The sequence below is a fragment of the Rhipicephalus sanguineus genome, chromosome 5 (genome assembly GCF_013339695.2).
Source record: "Rhipicephalus sanguineus isolate Rsan-2018 chromosome 5, BIME_Rsan_1.4, whole genome shotgun sequence".
NCBI lineage: Eukaryota > Metazoa > Arthropoda > Arachnida > Ixodida > Ixodidae > Rhipicephalus > Rhipicephalus sanguineus.
Genome location: NC_051180.1, coordinates 146,900,116 through 146,919,897, shown reverse-complemented (window position 1 = coordinate 146,919,897; position 19,782 = coordinate 146,900,116). Strand labels below are relative to the sequence as shown.

Below are 19,782 nucleotides of genomic sequence, written 5' to 3'. Positions count from 1 at the left end.
TCACGCGCTGGCACGTATAGGTGTATCTGCGGGTCGGCCAGGTGCAGGCAGCAGCAGGCGGTCAGCAGGAGCGCCCACCACGAATGCGGCCGCCACCGCCGCATGGCGCCCCCGCGCCCCGGCAGCAGCACGGCACCGCCGCCGTCTGCCCGTCTGCGTATACGAAAGGAGGACGGCCGTCGCGTAATGTACACGCTCGTATAGTAGTTAATATCAGTGTCACATTGCCGTAAACAAGCATTTGACGCTCTGAAAATGGCACAGTTGGTTGGTTAGGTAGGACGGCGTAACGGAAAACTCCGAAATAGGATGGGAAGCCGGGCTGTAGTTTGCATGATCACATAATTGAAGGATAACGCGACAAATCGCGCTGTCCTTTCATAAGACTCCGGAATAGTTTTGACTACCTGGAGTTGCACTCAGAGCACGCGTCACAATTCAACCAACCTGTTGAAGTAGGAGGTTCCGTAGCCGACAACAAGAGTGCAAGCTTTAGTAAACGCACTTGCGAGCCTTATGAGAAAGAGTTTGAGCTTGATGTATTATATCCAGCATGAATGAGCGAGCTCTCTCGGATCGAGAAACGCACTTACGAGCTAAGCTTATCGAAACGCCCAGAGATATAGGATCAAATTAGCTCCGATTGCGTCATGCGCGACATGACAATGGCGACATCTGCTATCGAGGACCATGCATAATGGAGTAATGCTTACTTCCCTTCGTGAACAACGATGCCAAAATAAGGTGCTTTGGGAGCACGGATACAAAGGCACGAGCGATAATGCTATAGTACACGCCTTCGTTAGATGCGGTTTCAGCAAACGATCCCGTGTGACGGGAGTTGCAGGATACATCACGCCTAAATTGCTTAGTGCTACACGAACAAACAGTCAAACATACGAAATTAACTTACTACAGGTTTAAATCAGAATCATGGTGCAAATAAAGCTTGCGATGTTAGAATGATGCATCATTAATTTCGTTGTACATTTACATGTGTTAGTTCTTGTCCAAAAACGTTCCCCAAAGTTCACATGTACGAATAAAACAGCTTCGTCTAACACACTGTAATTATCGGTAGAGACATGCACTGAATTAGGCCGTGAAAATGCTGTACGACCCGCGACGTGGTGGGAAGCTGGTGTGGTAGTTACAAAATGGCGTCGACACATCCAATAGCAAGGCCTTCCTTAGCAGTGAAACATCAATAAGAAGTGCCGCTAACCCATTTCGCAATTCTATAAATCGTTTCTATCGCTCACTGTTCGACTGTTTCATATTCGGGCTTATCGTCCCGTTAATGGCAACACAGGTAAGACGGTGTCGCCTATTGCGGCTCGCACCTCCGCACGCTTTTTACTCCACAACCACTCCAACATGGGAGCATTAATGAACTGCAGTAGAGTGATTATTTGGGCCGGTTGATACATGTTCATAGACAACGACAAACACCACGAACCAGTGGACAACAGGACATTTCGAAGAAGGAGTAGGGTAGAACATGTGACCGATGTACTAGAAATGAACTGCACCAGAGTGCTTATTTGGGCCCGTCGGTACATGCTCATAGAAAAAGAGAAACAGCGTGAACCACCGAACAACAGTACGTGCTAATCTGATCAGTCTCTGTCCTGTTGTCCTGTGGATCGCGCTCTTTCTCGTTTCTTATAAACATTAATGACACTCTCACTACTCGAACGCGTCTCGGAATAGCATGTAACACACACAGGTAATGGATGTATACTACATGCACAGTTCATGGAGCAGAAGCGCTGCGCGATTTGCGCCGAGCTCGGCTTTAGGCTATGAGAGAGAGAGAGCGTATAACTTCTTTCATGGGGTATGAGAAAAAAAAGAAGCAAAAGGAAATCTCAGTACGCACGTCGAAAGTGTAGCTACACCGGGGCGCGCTATTTTTATACGCGTCCACCCAGGCAGCGTGAAAAGGCGCTCGCTATTCATTCGTAAGCGTGGTCGCACTTTCAGCGAGAGCAAAGAAACCAGCCGGCTTCCCCGAAGTTGCTCGGCCAAGAGGGGATAACAGTGGGAGTAGTGGCGGTGCTGCTATAGAAGGCCGAGCATAAACACGGGTTCCGAACAGTACTTTGTCGGATTTTCTCTCGGTAAATTGAAGGGGTATTGATTATACTCGTAGCCCTGTTTGTTCGGTGTTGTCGTCGCCAGACTTCCTCCATGCTAATCGTCACCTGTCATGAAAATGGAGCTTCTAGGCGACAGCTCGTTATGCTATAGCGCGTTATTATGACGCATCATTTAGCTTTTATCAGTATGTTGCAGAAATTCAGTCCTGCGTGTCCTCCTAACTGCGCTGCAAACCACTTTGGAAAAAGACCCTATACAGCAGGGGCGTAGCCAAGGGGGGGGGGGCGTTGGGGGGGGGGTTGAACCCCCCCCCCGAAATTTTTCAGTTTTGCTTGCGTATATATACGCGCACATATACAAACGCACGCACGAACATACATAAAGTATGGTTGAACCCCCCGCCCCCCCCCCAAAAAAAAAAAAAAAATTTCTGGCTACGCCCCTGCTATACAGTCGTCATGTCGGGTAAGAAGTCACGTTAACAGATGCAACAATGCGTGGCAGAAGCGTAGAATCGTACTAAGCGTCACACCATGTCAATTGCATAACGAGTGGGTGGTTGAAAGGTGCCAATCCATTACAAAGAGCTGAGGTATAATCCTTACCATCATCATGGGGTGGGTACTTCGTCATTGTCGGCAAACTAGCGTGCCTATAGGGCTGCGTAATCTTCGCGCTCACTTCGTACTTCTGGCGTTCGCGTGATTAAAGGAAGTAAAGGAAGCGGAAATATCCCGTGACCTCGCCAGCTTTGTGCGCCCTTAGTCCTTGAGGCATTAGAGCGCACATACCACGTGATCACGAGAAAAATAACAATGGCCACGGCGGCAGGCGCTCGCGTGCCTTCGATGCGACATTGACGATGCATGGACGACGTGGACAATAATAATATGTGGGGTTTTACGAGCTGCTCTGCAATCCCGCATTTTGGGATCTGGCTTAGAAGGATGTCGGCAACGCTAGCGAGAGATAGCACCAATGACGCGCAACCTCAGTAAAAAAAAAAAAAAAAAAAGGCACTCTATACTGACACACACGTATTGCCTCTTTGCCATTGATGACATAACGGCACGCTTTTAAGATCAGAGGCATCGACCTCGAGAAGGCATTGTCCCCTTGACGTTTTCGTTAAAAAAGAGAAAAGAAAAACAAAAGAAAACAAAAAAAAACCTTCGTACAAAGGAAAAAAAAATCGGAGCGTACTTGTTCAGAATTGCCGTTTTGCTCGAAGGAGATTGTTTATTGAGTTCCTTGGCTCTTAAAAAAAAAAAACGAAAAAAGGGGTGCCGCCATCGTGAAGGGGTAATGGGTTTTTTGACGGGACCACTCAGAGTGCGCTCTTCGCATGGGTGCTCAAATTCGTATTGTCATGCTTTTCTCTTTGAAGAAAGGGTCAGCGGTCCCGACCACATCGAGGGAATCCAATGTCAATCACGCAACGAGCGATAATCTGACGCCACGCCTCAACGGGTTAAGGACCGCGCAGCCGCCGCCACACACGTTCTTGCGATGCTTACAGACCCACTTTCGTATACGCTGCGATCGGATGTGAGAAGCTCGGGTCACACGCGTCTATACTACACCAGCTGCAAAAAATGCGTGACCTCGAACAACGTGGCCGCTTTTAAGTATGTATCCACGAACACACGTTGAACTAACTTACAGCGGCGTTGCGCAAAAGGAAAAACGAAATCCGGTCAACCCCCTTCTAAAAGCGCGCGGGTTTCCCGGCGCGATTGCATTCGTGGGCCGAAATTATAGCGGTAAAAGCAAACACTCACGACGCCAGCGCGGCTGACCAACTCGCGGCATTCAGATGCGGGACACGAAAGAACTACTTTTAGTGCGGCAGCTGCTAAACGCAGTCATGCATCCACATTATTGCCGAGTTCGCAATACCACGTGACCTGAGGAGGGAAACTAGAAAACTAGAGAGCAGAGTCAATACACCCGCGAGGGAATCCCGCATCTAATTGCAGTAACAGGGTCAACGGCTGCCGCCGAGCTTCGAGGCGTTCCCTCCAGCGCCTTCCCGTGGCAGATCGGTGCCGCAAAGACACTCGCTGTGATGAAGGTTGTGACGTTTTGTATAACGTTACAGATTACGCCGACAACTTCCTGCAAGCTAGCGTCGATGAATGCTTCCTCGAGGAGCGAAACGACCTCGCTTATGGTTCACCGAAGCGAGCGAGGCAAAATACCGGGAGGAAGTTTGGACGCGTAGATAATTGGTTCGATAAGCGAAGCGACCGCCTCTATTAACGCTTGATTAATTGCTGTCTCTACGAGGAGAACTATTGTGTAGAGTGTAACCAAAGAAATTACGCATTATTAGGAGTTTGTGTCAGAGTATCACTCATCTCGCGGCGCGCGAAAACTACAGAGGCTGGCTCAGCAGTTGCCGCAACAAGTACCCATACCATAATGGGGGAGAAGAAAAAACAAAAGCAGGACAATATTGTTGACGCAGCAAGTATCAATACCGTACAGTCCAATACTACAAAGCTAGACAGTACATCTGCTGCAAACTACAGCATCCAGTCGGCACAACAAGTTTTCACACCACATTGTCGGAGGTAAAAGAGAGCCGGGTAGTACAGCTGCCGCATCAAGTATACATACACGTTGGGCAAGTATAGTTATAGCTTCCGTAGGAAGTAACTATGCCGTATACAGTGGGTGCAGAAATTAGGCCCCACAGTTCCGGAATAAGTGGCAATACCATGCACAGGTTAGCGATGGCCAGTGTTAGCCGGAGTTGGATAAATTATGGTTTAATGTTGAGTAGATGATGCCTGATGTCGCCTATATTTGGCTAATGTGGACTAGAGTTGGCTAAATAAAGGCTTCCGTCAGTTAGTGCAGAATAATGATGACTACTGTCGGTTACTGTTGGCTGGGGTTGCCATGTGTTGGTTAAGTAATACCGCCCTCAGCACAGAAGGCTTTGAAAGCGTTATTGCGTTTCTTGCGGACGACTGGTCTTATAGAGCAATACTGCAAGTCGGCTTAGTTGGAACAGGCATCCCTCCCTCGCAGGATAACGGTGCCTTTGGTGTGATGTGCGACAGTTACATGCCTGATCTGTTCGCCCTGATAGGTTGGCGGTTCTCGCCTTGGCAAAAGAATCAGGTGGGTACTATAGCAGGAGCAGGCTGATGGAGGTTAGAACCCTAGAACCTTTTTCAGCTAGGGCTAGTTCCTTCACTCACATTTTTTCGCGTACTCGGCGCCATCGCAGGGTACTTACTCTAAGGGGCCGGAACTGCTTTTCTTCTGCCCCATTGATGAGACGCCTTACTTCGTGTAACTGATCTAGTACTGCTTGTGGCGCCTATCCCTCTGTGTTTGGCTCTTTTTGTCTGTGCGTGTCTGTGCTATGCAGGTATTATATCGAGCGCGCCTTCCTCTAATGAATTAGTCGAGAGTGCATCGCCCGTCCATGTATTTGTCTTCTGAATGTGACCGCAGCTTTTGCGCTGTGGTCTCGAAACTGAATAGGTCGGTTGCACAATTTCAGTGCAACCAAGCGGTGACGGCAACCACTCGTCGACCCCATATAGAAGTTGAGGTGAAGTATTTACATAATATAATTGAAGCATCGTTTCGAGAAAGCTTTGAAAACTACTTGTTATACTTATAAGTGAAGATGGCATTCTACATTTTTGGTCACGAGAATTTTTCTTTCGATAACGTGTATTCTGATTGTTCACATCGAAATTCCGCTACATTATGTAGTAGCAAAGTTGAAATTGTGCTTTATTTTTATGCATGCCCAAAAACCTTTCTTTGAGACATACTTTAAGCAGCGTCGTATTCTCCTTTTCTTTTTTCATTTTTTTCTTCTTTTTGTTTTACTTGTTTTTGTAACATCTTTCTTCTATCATCTTTTATTCCCCTTACTCCTTCCCCCAGCACAGGGTAACCAGCCACGGACTAACCTTCCTGTCTTTCCGCTTGTTTCTTCCTTCCTCCCTTCCTTCCTTCCTTCCTTCCTTCCTAAATTCCAAATGACGCTCATGGATTGTCTGACAAATTAGCAGGAGAGGTACCGTTTTAAACTTCTTAGTGATACTCGGAACACTGTTTCGACAATAAACATTCATTGCTTTCACTCTAATACTGAAATGCTACAAATATCACCTCATCAGGCCGTGGGTATCTAGGTAGATAAACAAGCAAGTAGACACTAGCTTCACTTATGCAGTAACTTGGGTGCTAGTTTACATACGTGAAAAAGAAAGAAAATCGCATACCTTGAAAGGGACAAAAAGCCGGCAAACTTCTTTAAATACTGCATTTAAGCAAGTACAGTTACGAATGTCGCATGAATATTGGCCCAACCTGATCAAGCCAACAGACCAGGTTGTGTTCAGCAAAGAACGAGGTCCATTGATCCGTTTCCCTTATTTCATGCATTAATAAGGAAGAAGAGGAAGACGCTTTCAATGAGGAGAAAGGAGGAGTGGTCACATCCATAAAACGTGAAAATACTAATGTCACACGGCCACCACCGAACTCCATTTATCTCCGTTCCGCATTGAACTCCTTAATGAGGAAAAACGGGCGCTATCTTCCGCAGCTCTCGCGGGAGCATGGATCACCAGCATTTGGTGGCGCAATATCTCAAATGCGCAACGAGTTTCCAGTAGCGTCTCCTTTCACCTAGCCGTGTCTCATCAGTGATATGTGGGACCGTGCGCCGCGTCCTTAAGCCTGCTGTCATCGAATGATTGTGGCAAGGCAATCCTAAAGGCACTGTTCAAAATCTGACATGCTTACAAAAGGACTCTGTCGCCTTCCCTGACTAGCACCCACACAACTCCATCCTTTCATTGTCCGGGTTCTTTCACTTGCTTCCTTCTTGAATTCGAAACGGACTCAGCGCGGTCTCGTCTATAAAGCACGCGACGCGGCCGCACATGCTTAGCGCATTCACTCCGGAGCATCTTCTTCGTGGTTTGGCGATACGACACGCTGCCGAGGATAGCACGCGCGTCGCGGACGACTTGGCTGACCGCAAACAGCGATGAGGAAAAAGACGCCCGCTCGAATCGCGCGTGCCGAACTGACAAACGCCGTCGCGGCCTTCTCGTTCTGCGCGCGGCGCCTTCACTGGATCGGCGCGGCTGAAACCGCGAGAAACGCAGTGAAGCGCGCGCACTTTCTGCGCCCCTCGAAATGTGGCGAAACGTGGAGCGTGCCGCGAAGGGGCGTCGCGACGACACGGTTTCTGCGTGGTGTGTAGACGGAGGCGCGCGAAAGGCGTTCCACTGTGTTTCCTTTCGCGGACAGGGTTGATGCGCTCGGTTGGACACACTGGAGCTTGCTGCAGCAAGCACTGACCAGCGCCATATTAGATGAGCTTCGTTCCGAGGCCACGATGTGGAAGCAGAGATGTCAGGGAAGTTTCCCCGGTGACAGCCCTGTCGCAGAAGGAAATGGAGTACTGTTTGCTATGCTCACTGCAGCGTTATTGTATTCTGGTGTTACTATGTAGACGACTATTGATGAGTCACTGGGAATGACGGGAAGGATGTCGTTTAAATGGCCGCGACGAATTCCTCACCAACGAAGGGGCGGGTTCAACCAAAATAATCACTGATAGCCATAGCAATGACTGAACGCAAAACTGTCATCACGCATACACTTTTTACCGCGACGCTGTATGGAACTATCCTCCGTTTCACACATCAGGTGCAACGCTGTGGAGGCTAGCGAGACTTCTTGCAGTAGATGTGTTCAAACCAAGAAATAGTTCAATGTTTTTACCACCCAGAATAGATTTTAAATGCGACGCATTTCTTAGCGAACTTCTGCGACCTTGAGCGTATCTATCTATCTATCTATCTATCTATCTATCTATCTATCTATCTATCTATCTATCTATCTATCTATCTATCTATCTATCTATCTATCTATCTATCTATCTATCTATCTATCTATCTATCTATCTATCTATCTATCTAGCCGCCTACGACTTCGTGCTCTGCTGGCCGTTTTGTTAATAGGATTTACACCAAAATTGGTATGGCGAAACATGACTTTATGACGAACATAAATGACAGGTGATAACATGAAAATCATGATATCCATGTCATGAACGACATGATTTACATGCAACTGTTTTGGTGCTCTTGCGGCCGTTTCGTTAGTTTGCTATATACCAAAATTGGTGTGGCGTGACAAGAGTGTATGACGAACATAAGTGACAGGTCCTAACGTGCAAATCATGACACGCATGCATGCACAGCATACGTGCCATGCTCATGGTGCGCTGGCGGCCGTGTCGCTTGCCTGATACACACCAAAATAGGTATCTCGCGACGTGACTGTGTGACAAACACAAATAACAGGTGTTAACATGAAAATCATGACACGCATGTCATGCACAGCATGACTTACGTGCCACGCTCATGGTGCGCTGGCGGCCGTTTCGCTAGCTTGATATATACCAAAATTGGTATCTGGCGACGTGACTGTGTCACGAACCTAAATAACAGGAGTTAACATGAAAATCATGACACGCATGTTATGTACACCATGACATACGTGCCATTCTCATGGTGCGCTGGCGGCCGTTTCGCTAGCTTGATATACACAAAAATTGGTATCACTAGACGTGACTGTGTGACGAACAGAAATAACATGAGTTAACATGAAAATCATAACACGCATGTCATGTACATCATGATTTACATTCCGCGCTCATGGTGCGCTCGTGGCCGTTTCGCTAGCTTGATATATACCAAAATTGGTATCTCGCGACGTGACTGTGTGACGAACACAAATAACAGGAATTAACATGAAAATCATGACACGCATGTCATGCATAGCATGACTTACGTGCCACGCTCATGGTGCGCTGGCGGCCGTTTCGCTAGCTTGATATACACAAAAATTGGTATCACTAGACGTGACTGTGTGACGAACAGAAATAATATGAGTTAACATGAAAATCATAACACGTATGTCATGTACAGCATGACTTACGTGCCACGCTCATGGTGCGCTGGCGGCCGTTTCGCTAGCTTGATACAGACGAAAATTGTATTGCGTGACGTCTGTGCGGCGAACATAAATACCAGGTGGTAACACGAAAATCATGACATGCATGTCATGTAGGTATGATGTAGACGCCACGCTCATGGTGCACTTGCGGCCATTTTGTTAACTGGATATATACCTAAATTGTTATGGCATGACAGGAGTGCCGAACATAAATAGCAGGTCACGCATCCTATATATCTAGGAGAATATATGTTTCATTAGCATGGCATATACCAGATTGTACACGCATGCATGTATGACAATGTCGCGATATATGGCGAACTAGATGTCACGACGTGAATGACTTCATTAGCCTTAATGACAAACAAGACGATGTATGCAGCTCTTTGCTGGCTGCTTCGCATTACATCGATTCCCACACTGCGTGGGATCTGCCGATTTTTTTTTTTCTTTTCGGTCTTAGGCAAAGTAGTAAATAAAGATGTTTCGTGCCTTAGAAATAAACAAACCCTGCTATCATACGGCTGCATCGTTAAGCGTCTTGTTTTATTTTTTTTTGTTTTGGTGTTTCAATTGCACGCCGTCGCGACGCGGAACGCGGAGACGAGCGTTTACAACGGCAAAAATCGACCACGAGAGGCGCGGTTATACATTTGCTGACCGAACTTCTTGCATAGCTTCCGCAGCGTTGCACCTGATGCATGAAACGGAGTATAGGTTCTGGCGCATCGCGTTTACACAAAAGACGCGCAGAACAACGATTTTTGGCGCCCCTCGCGCATCGCCCCTTCGTCAACGCCGCTTTCGCAAGCGTCGTCCTCCTTGGTCGCGATGCTCGGCTGCGGCATAGAGTTTCCTACAATACTTACTAGAGGGAACTCTGGCGCTAGTGTCTATGGGAGCTGCAACGCATGACGCTTCAGCCAGCATGGGAATGATGGGTAGTACACAAATTTGCCTAAACTTCGTACTTTCGGCTCCGTTTGGCTCCGCGTCGGCTGCATCCGCTTTGTCGCAAAACGAAGTTCAGCAAAAGTCAGCAGTTTCACTTCGCCACTTTAACTTCTTTAGGCTCAGCGCTTCAAATCTGGTCACGAAGTTCACAACGATCCATTCTTTTATCCGAAAGAAAACTAAAACATAGCAATAAACAAAGCCACAAGTACGTTTGAAGCCGCAAGCACGAAGACTAGGCAAGGTAGCTGAACGATCGCAGCGCCAGAGTCCCCTCTAGTTAATTTTAGGAAACTCTGTGGGCTGCGGCACTTCCCACCGATCGTGGTGCCCCCTTGTCTCGTGACGCAGAGATCGGGATAGCGCTGTTATCAGCAGTTGCCCTTTGTACTCGCTATGGGACGGACGCGTGTCGTTGGCTTGAAGGAAGAACAGTGGGGACTGAAGCAGCGACAACGCGCGAATGGGCGCGAAAACAGTGCGAAGCCGCTGCCGCAGGACGTGCAGCCGCAGCCTTCGCTGGATTAGCGGAGTAGTGGAAGGCTCTGAGTTTTAACAGCGAGGCTGTTTATGGTCGAGGTTTTCCTAGGGCTATCGGCGCAACGCGGCCCGCAGCTCATAGCGGGTATGTGCCGCAGAAATTGAGCACGCTCCACTATACTCACCTCCGGTCCACTAAAAATGAAGAAACTGTCTTACTAAGCTGTCCTATAAGAAACTCGCCTGAACGTCCCGAGGACTGCATGTATACTATGTAATAAGAGCGAAATAGGCATTCGTTTGCCGGCAGGAGTCAAACGTATCTGATCCAGAAGCCTGGCTGTCTTTCTCCAATGTTCAGCGATGGGCAAAGTCGGGCGCTCTGCGCTAGAAGCTGCCGGTCAGGAGCGTCAGCGGGAACAGGCGCGTGAACGGCAACGACAGCGTCGTTCTGATAAAAAAAAAAAAAATCAAGGCAGCTTCGCACTAGGGGCACCAAGCCCAGGCCCGTAGCTAGGGGGAGGGGGCTGCCCCCCCCCCCCCGGATTACTTGTGTAGTACGTGTTTTTACCAAAAATAAAAAAACAAAAATAAGTGTTCTTCTCAAATAGCCAAGGTTTTCATCAAGTGCCCCCCCGAAGAAAATTTCGGGCTACGGGCCTGGCCAAGCCTGAAGGAAGTACGGACCTTGGCAGCCTGCTTTGGTTCTCCGCGGTTTTCTCTTTCTTTTCTCCTCTCTTTTTTATCCCCATTTTCAGTTTTTTTCTGTCTTTTTTTCTCTTTATTTTTATTTTTATTTCTTTCTATCTCTTTATCTATTTCTTTCTCTTTCTTTCCCTCTTTTCCCTTTTTTTCTGTCTTTTTTTCTGTCATTGTTTCTATCTATTTCTTTCTCTTTCTTGCTCTTTCTATTTTTCTTCATATTTTTTATCTTTCTTTCTTTCTCTCTCTATTTCTCGCTTGCTTTCTCTTTCTTTTTATTTTTATACGTGGTTTTGCCTGCGTTACGTCGAGCGACGGCAGCATACGACAGCCCGTGCCCCTAAAGTGCTCCGCACTTATCAAGGCGCTCGAAGAACAAGAGGAAGCACATCAGTTGCCGCCTTGAAGAAGACAAGACTACTTGTGGAAACGCTGGCTCCAGTGACACCCCGTGTTAAATGATTTTTCATCTCTTAAGGCTCCGATCTCCCCTGAACTATTGCTTTAAAAGTGGCACGGTCATAATAGGGTACACATAGTTTTACACTGTTAAGGGAGCGGATAGGCAACGCTACACGACTCTTGCCAACACTAAACATTATGCAACACTGGCTGACAGTTAACAAACTTTAGGCAGTGCTAGCCAGTTAGCCAATGTTATTCAGAGCTAGCCAACAGTTAGCCACCATTAGGGAGCACTAGCCGACAGTTGGTACACATCAGCCAGTGCTGGCCAATATTACGTCCACAGTTAACCACTATTATCCAAAAAGCACTTGCTGGCATTAGCGGACCCTAGCCACCACTTAATCAATGTTAGGCAGTGGTAGTCAACTATAGCCAACATTCGCAAGCACAAGCTTATAGCCAATGCTATCTAGCGCTCGCCAACTTCAGCCTCTAGTTAGATACCACTGCATAAAATTAGCCCATACTAGCCCAACCAGCCAACAATTAGCCACAATAAGCCAACAAGCAAGCGATAGCCAATATTAGTCAACTTTAACCTACAGTTAATCGACATTAACCCGTGCTAGCCAACATTTAACAAATACTTTATAGGCACCATCACAGAATGACAGACAGTTGGGGAACCAGTGTAGGTTTTGTGTGACTAAATACGGTACATGTCATGGCGTGTATATCAGGTCGTTTACATTATGTCCTGCGTGTTGATATATATCCCACCTAGAAGTGTCTACGCTAACACATTGTCAGTTATGTCATTCATGTCATGACATGTCATGTCCATAATATATCATTACCGCGCATGTTTGAAGGGCAGGAAAAGATGGAGGCTTGAAGTGATGAAAAAACCGTTGAACAGAGAATCTTGCTGGAGCCAGCGTTACGACTTCGCTGCCTAGACGAAGGTAAGTTGACTTGCCGAAACGTTGGACCAGTGACATTTTCATTACAGCATGCTTAATTGTCATGCGCGCATGTATATTCTTGTAAATAAAATTTCATTCAAACGACCAGGACAGCCCCCTGGCGTATCCGTCACGTCATTTGTGTCACTAATATCGTGATATAGGTGACAAGCATCATCTCATGACCTGTCATTCATGTTTGTAATGCACTCGCGTCATGTGATCCACATTCTGGTATATATTAATGAAACGAGCGTCATGGCGTCACGATGGCATGTTCTCATTTAATTCATAATACAAACACGCACTTAGTCTATGTTTAATGGCTTCATTCATGGGCAATTTTTTTCCGGACAGATACAGCTCAATGTGTGTCTTTGTGTCACTGGTTTACTCATGAAGACTCAAAGCCTTGCCAGATTTTGCTTGAGATCGCATTACCAATACTGATCCGGGCAGGGGCGTAGCCAAGGGGGGGGGTTGGGGGGGTTCAAACCCCCCCCCCCCCCGAAATTTTTCAGTTTTGCTTGCGTATATATACACGCACACATACAAACGCACGCACGAACATACATAAAGTATGGTCGAACCCCCCCCCGAAAAAAATTTCTGGCTACGCCCCTGGATCCGGGCATATTACTTTCGTCCGGGACAGCGTTCTTTCATTTTATAATTAACCCAGTATTTACGTTAGCAGAAAAAAAACACTTTATTTCTAATCTGGCATCACACGAGAAGGCTATGTTTTTGAGGTAAAGTAGTGGCAAATGATGGCTTCAACTTTACTACTAAGAACTTGCCACAGCCTCCACTACAGAATTTTTTAAGTGCTGTGAGGTTGATATGAGGGGGAGGAAGGGTAGAGCATAGCATAGCAATGTATAGTACAGTACAGCAAGGAGATGGAAAGGGAAGTGAGGGTGAGGGGCACTTGTGTGAGGGAAAGGAGGAGGGTACAGCGTAGCACAGCTGTGTATAGCATAGTGCAGCAAGATAGCGTAAAAGCGAAGTGATGGCGAGGAGGAAGAAAAGGAGAAGGGGGAGGGTAGAGCATAACGTAGCCGTGTATAGCATAGTATAGCAATGGGGTTGAAAGGAGAAGTGAGGGTGAAGAGGGGAAAGGGTGCCTCTGTATCACAAATGAAGGTTTCCTTTCCCGCCATGGACGCCGAGCAGGCTGCACGTTCGGAACGCCAGCGCGCGCTTGCCCGTGAGCGCGAGCGTCGATGAAGGGCAGGCTAATCACTGCTCCGCGATTCCTACAGCTTTCACGTTGAGTCCAACCGCATACGTTTTTTAAAACTCCCAATTCGCAGCCTTTCTACTTCGCAAAAGGAACCCCATCCGCTGCATCGTTCTTTGGTTGAACTAGCAAGACAAACCCATATTAAGTTTAAGTCCTTAAAACATCCAGTTTCGAACGTCACACAAGACAACATCGACAGCCGCGGAGCTCGCGGCGCTCCGCAGCGCACTCCGCAGGATTGATCGAGAAGCACCACCAAAATGGAGCATTTTTACTGATCCGAACCAGCTCTGCAATCTCTTCGAACTGCTCTACGTCGTGGGCCTCAAGACCAATTGGCGCTGGAAATAAGACAACTGTACTATCAACTAATGGACGAAGGGCATGATGTAACTTTTCAGTGGCTGCCAGGCCACTGCGGCATCATCGGTAACGAGCATGCCGACGATGTAGCTAAGAATGCTCACGAAAATGGCGTGATGGAACCTATTCCACTATCAAGAAGCGACGCAGCAGCAAAGATTAGTACGCTTGCGCATGACGTCGCAAGGTCTGTGTGGAACACGCCGGTTTTCTTCACACCCGTCTTCACCGCCTGGATCCGTGCCTACGACTCAGTATTCCATCTCGCCTACTCCGATCCGAGACAACCCTTCTCTGCAGCATGTGGCTTCGGGTCTTTCACGAACGTCTTTGCTTGCCGCATCGGAATGACAGACAGCGCTGCATGTGACCACTGCGGCAATGACGAAACCATTGAACATATCTTATGTCAGTGCCCTCAGTACAGCTCTCAGAGAGTGTCCCTCTCAGCAGTGTTTGCTCGCCTCGACGACCAGCCGGTTTCTGAGCAGTGAATCTTGGAATGTCGGAACGATCGAGCTCCATGCCAGAAAGCAACGAAGGCGCTATCGGAGTTTCTGCGAGCGACCTTTCTCGTTGAACGACTGTGACACTCCTGTGTGTGTGTTTGTGCTTCCCTCCCGCCCTATCCTATTCCTCTCTTCCTTAATTTTCTGTCTCCCCTTACTCCTTCCCCAGTGCAGGGTAGCAAACCAGGTATTTGTTTTCTGGTTAACCTCCCTGCCTTTCCGCATTAGATTTCTCAATTCCACCTGGGGAGATTCTTGCTCACCAGCGCTTCACGCGACAAAAATGTGATACGCCTCATAGATCCCTCAATGGGGAAGAGGCCGCTAACCTTCGAAAAATTCAGACGGACGTATTCCCGCATCTACTTAAATTACACGCGATACATCCAACGCTTTACCCGGCCGTGTGTCCGTGGTGCGGCGGTAGACCGACTCTATACCACATCTCGTGGGGGTGCGATCATAAACAAAGTGATGTGGCCAATTTCTCGGCAAACCTCTAATAGCTAGTACGGAGCAGTGGGATGCACAACCCGCCAGCTCGGACCCGGGAGCGCAGGTAGTGCTCCTGGATCGCGTCCGGCGGGCAGCTAAGGCCAGTGAAGCTATGGACGTAGGGCCCCAGCCATAGAAGCTCCAGGATCCCCCTTTCCCTTTAATAAAGTTGCACACACACTCCACACTCTCTCTCTATAGAACACTAAAAAGCGCATCGAGAAGACAGGATGATACATGTCGCTGCATCAAATATGTGTACTCCAGCTACGTTAAGAAAAAAATATTTTTGGAAGAATGATATCTGCCCTGAGCAACTATGAAGGTTGTGCGAGATGTAGTTTGCTTAAAGACCACTAGGCTGAGTGATTTTGTGATAATTTTTGTAGATTGCTTGGGTCGCAAAGTTCAGCCGCTTTCTGCTGTCCCATAGTCTAGATCGTTAATAATTTCTTCTAAACCCCGTATGCTTCATGTGTCAACCGTTGGTACCGAGACAGCATACTGCTCTCCCATAGCATGGTACACATTTTACTCTATAAACCGTCCACTTTTTGTTCTAAACACAAGTTCCACGAGACAGTCGATCTCGCAGTTGGGATGGTGCTCTCAATCGTTGAACATTTTCTAAACACACATGTTCTTTCATTAAACACACGTATGGCGCATATGGGACGGCTTTGAGCTCTCTCATAGTAGACTGCATAACACTCTCACTCGTCAAAATATTTTTAAGTGCGGAGAAGTTCACGGGAGCGCCCTGTCGTCGTCTCATGTCTCGCGTTGTTGTCACGGTCTCGCGTGAGTGTCACGCAGGTCCCAAGTGTGATGCACGTTTGTTACGCCAGCGTCGCTGAAGGGTTAATTCGTCTGTCCGAGCCAGCGAAGCGACAGCGAAACGCCAGCGTCGAGAGTTAGTCACAGATGTACGGAAGAGAGAAGCGGAGGCGAAACACCAACGCCGGCAGTTAGACGCACCGCGCCCGGAGCAGCAAACAGTAGAATAACAGCAGAAGGGAGACCGTAGAACAGAAAATAGATAATCGCAGAACAAATATGATAATCACAAAGAAAGAACAGAACAGAAAACTATATAGAATATCGTACAATCACATGAAAAGAGCAAAAAAAAAAAGAGCCGACAAACACAAGAAAAGAACACAAGAGAATTGAAAAGAGGACATAAACACAAGATATACACAAGGGAAACACAGGCGAATCAATGTTCTGCAGTTCGTCTAGCTTTCACTTGGGGCGGAATTGGATTTTTTTCGAAACAACCTATTACTGTACTGGTGCTGAACTCTGTGAGCAGCATTCACACATGAAAGGTAGGGGACCACAAGCAGAACAACCGCATGCTTTTTGGAAAGAACTATAGAGGGGCTCAAGCGAACAGCCGACGGCGACGCCGCGAAAGAGAATTTCGCAAACCTTTTGCCTGCACGAATTAGCGAAGTATTGGTCAATCACGCCATTGCCGACGAGGAGGAACATATATCATAGGCGTGGGCAGGGTTTCCCATTCGGGGAGGGGCGGGGGGGGGGGGGGGGGCGTCAACGTTTCGTCGCAGCACCCGCCGCCCCTCCCTCTCGTCGGTCGAGTCCCAAGCACAACATGCTTCACAATGGTTGAAAAAATAAAATAAAAATAAAGATGAGGCGATGACGTGTTTATCACAGTGGCCTGCCTTTGGTCCCTGGCTTTTCTGAAGTAAAGATGGGAAGTGAACACTTCTACGAATGCAACATCATGGCCTTTCGGCCGCCATTATCATCGAAACAGCAAAAGCTTGCGTGGCCGTAACCACGGTGTTAGAAGTATTATAGGTGGACCGACGGCGCCTCCGGAAGCGGCGAACTTTTGTCCGCGGTTTGTGGCGTCTTGTTCACAGGGCCCTAGATGGCGCTACACTACTGGTGGCTCTAGAGTTACTGTAGGTAGCATATACAGTAACTCTAGGTGGCTCAAGAGCGGTATCAGGCGTGGTCGCTTCGGAGCCGCGACCGCCCCTCGAAATGAATAAAAAAACTGTGCGTTCGCGCTATAACGAGCGCAAAAATAAATAAATAAATAATAGCTTCGAATAAATCGAAATTTGGACGATACAGCCGCTACCTGTTGAATATGTTGAATTTGCCACCGCGAAGGTTGGCGGTGGCAAATTCAAGATATGCTTTCCTCATTCGGACAATTAAAGATATGACAGTGACGTCACGCTGAAATATGACAAAAATTAGTTCTATTTGTAGAAGTATAGTTTAGATAGTTAGAAAAAATACCGCATTAGCCGTAGTATTACAACAGAAAATGCACAGTGTCTTTGCTGTCGCGAATATTCGAAGTAATTTGCGGTCGTTGATCGCGGATAAAAAAATGTGTCACGAATACGACTGTTTAGCTGGTCGTGCATAAAATACTGAATTTTAGCGAATGCCAGCAGCTAAGTTTGAGGCACCGACAAAGGATATGAAAAAGCATCCTGGTTTGGCACTGCGAGAAGGGGAGACATTATGAATGGTGGATATATGTTTCCGATTCTTCTCTGTTGCCAACTGAGGAATATATTTCACTGTTTATGTCTCGCATAGTCACCCGAAGACAGCGTTACTACTTCGTCTTTCAAGGAACACGTCGATCGCGGTGTGCGGAGTCTTTACGAGCGTAGCCAGTCAACCGCGATGGTACACCGGTTACGGTACTCGGCTGCTGACCGAAGTTCCCTAGTTCGATCGCAGCCGCGGCGGTCGCATTTTGATGGAGGCGGCGTGCTAGAGACCCGTGTACTCTACGATGTCAGTGCATGTTAAATAACACCACATTGCCGAAATTTGTGGAGCTCTGCTACGGCGTCCCTCATAATCATAACGTGGTTTCAGCACGTAAAACCCCATATATTCTCATTGTTAACAAGCGTAGCTTTCGCACAGAGAGAGAAAGACTGCAAACGCACGTAGGTGTTAAAAAAAAACGGGCCAACTCACGGCGTGGATGAACTCAAGACGATGAACTCAAAACGAACTCAATACTTCGTCGGCACGGCGTCATTAGCCAGAGCCGCCTTTCGTGATGTGCTCACACGAACGTGCCCTTTGTACACTGCTTCCCACGTCTTCGTTATGTACCTCGGCTCGAAGTGCTTCTCGCACACGTAATCAGTCGACTGCAGCACGCGGTCCTTGCGCGGAATCGCATGGCGCCAAACATTCAGGCGTTCCGCATCTCAGGGTGCAGAAAAATCGACTTTTCAGTGCAGGTCTTGTACACAGAGTTGCACCGCGGCATACAGTCAGACCATGAAGCCCAAAAAGCTCTCGCAAGATACGGTAGCCAAAGTGGCCTGTTTCGAGTGGTGTAGGAGAGGTCGACTGATTCGTGCGAGGACGTGACGTGAAGATGTTCATCACCCTTTAATCCCCTTACCCCTTTCCCACCTTATCCCCAACAGCGACCAAGAGTCGTCCTTTTATTTCAATAAAGGTCACATTCATTCATTCATTTGCCCATTTCACGGCTTTCTCACTCGAATAGCATGACCTGCCATCGCACAAAAAGAATTAAACGAGGAAGCAATGTGGCGACAACTGCTTCGTCACCGTGGCTTGGTCGGAATAAAGTCACTGGAACGGGAAAAGTACCGCGACCGTCGTGCGCGCCGCCATATTTGGTCCAGCGCCGCCGAAGCTGCGGCGGTGCGGTGTTGATTTCGCGTGGAGTAACGCATGTTTTACGCATTGCGTGCGATTTTGCAGCCCCGAGTGAAGCATACCGTTGTTCTCTGACTGATTAGGAAAGAAATAGCGGCAATTTTCACTTGCCTACATGCGCACGCACGCGTACTAACGCGATAAAGAAATGCGAACTGCGCGGCATTTACGCGCTCGGCTGTCCGCATTTATTAAATGCGAATCATTTCTTAGCGAATTTCTATGACTATATACGTATCTATCTATCTATCTATCTATCTATCTATCTATCTATCTATCTATCTATCTATCTATCTATCTATCTATCTATCTATCTATCTATCTATCTATCTATCTATCTATCTATCTGTCTATCTATCTATCTATCTATCTATCTATCTATCTATCTATCTATCTATCTATCTATCTATCTATCTATCTATCTATCTATCTATCTATCCGTCCCCGACTTTGTGCTGTCCTGGCCGCGTCGTTAATGGGAAGTGCACCAAATTTGGTATGGCATAACATGACTGTATGACAAATTTAAATTAAGGTGATAACATGAAAATAATGACATGCATGCCATGTACGGCATGATTTACATGCCACGCTCATGGTGCGCTCGCGACGGCTTCGATAGCTTGATACACAACAAATTGGCATGGCGTTACAAGAGTGTATGACGAACATAAGTGACTGGTTATAACGTGCAAATCTTGACAGACATGCCATGTAAAACGTGATTTACACGACATGGTTTCGGGGCGCTCGCGGTCGTTTAATGAAATGCATATATACCAATTTTTTTATGACGAGATATTTCTGTATGACTAACGTTAGCGATAGGTGGTAACAT

The 19,782-nt window shown here is 47.3% G+C and overlaps 1 protein-coding gene across 2 annotated transcripts in view; it reads right to left on the bottom strand.

Moving 5' to 3' along the window:
• LOC119394319 (serine protease 30) overlaps positions 1 to 19,782 on the bottom strand; it is a 179,311-nt gene that overhangs the window by 15,626 nt on the left and 143,903 nt on the right. Inside the window, exon 2 of one of the 2 annotated variants that reach the window (XM_049415743.1) lies at positions 5 to 153. The exons of the other annotated variant lie outside the window; for it this stretch is intronic. Within the exon in view, the coding sequence (XP_049271700.1) occupies positions 5 to 104 (100 nt within the window). The 5' untranslated portion in view covers positions 105 to 153. The remainder of the gene's footprint in view (positions 1 to 4; positions 154 to 19,782) is intronic. 2 annotated transcript variants of the gene reach the window in all.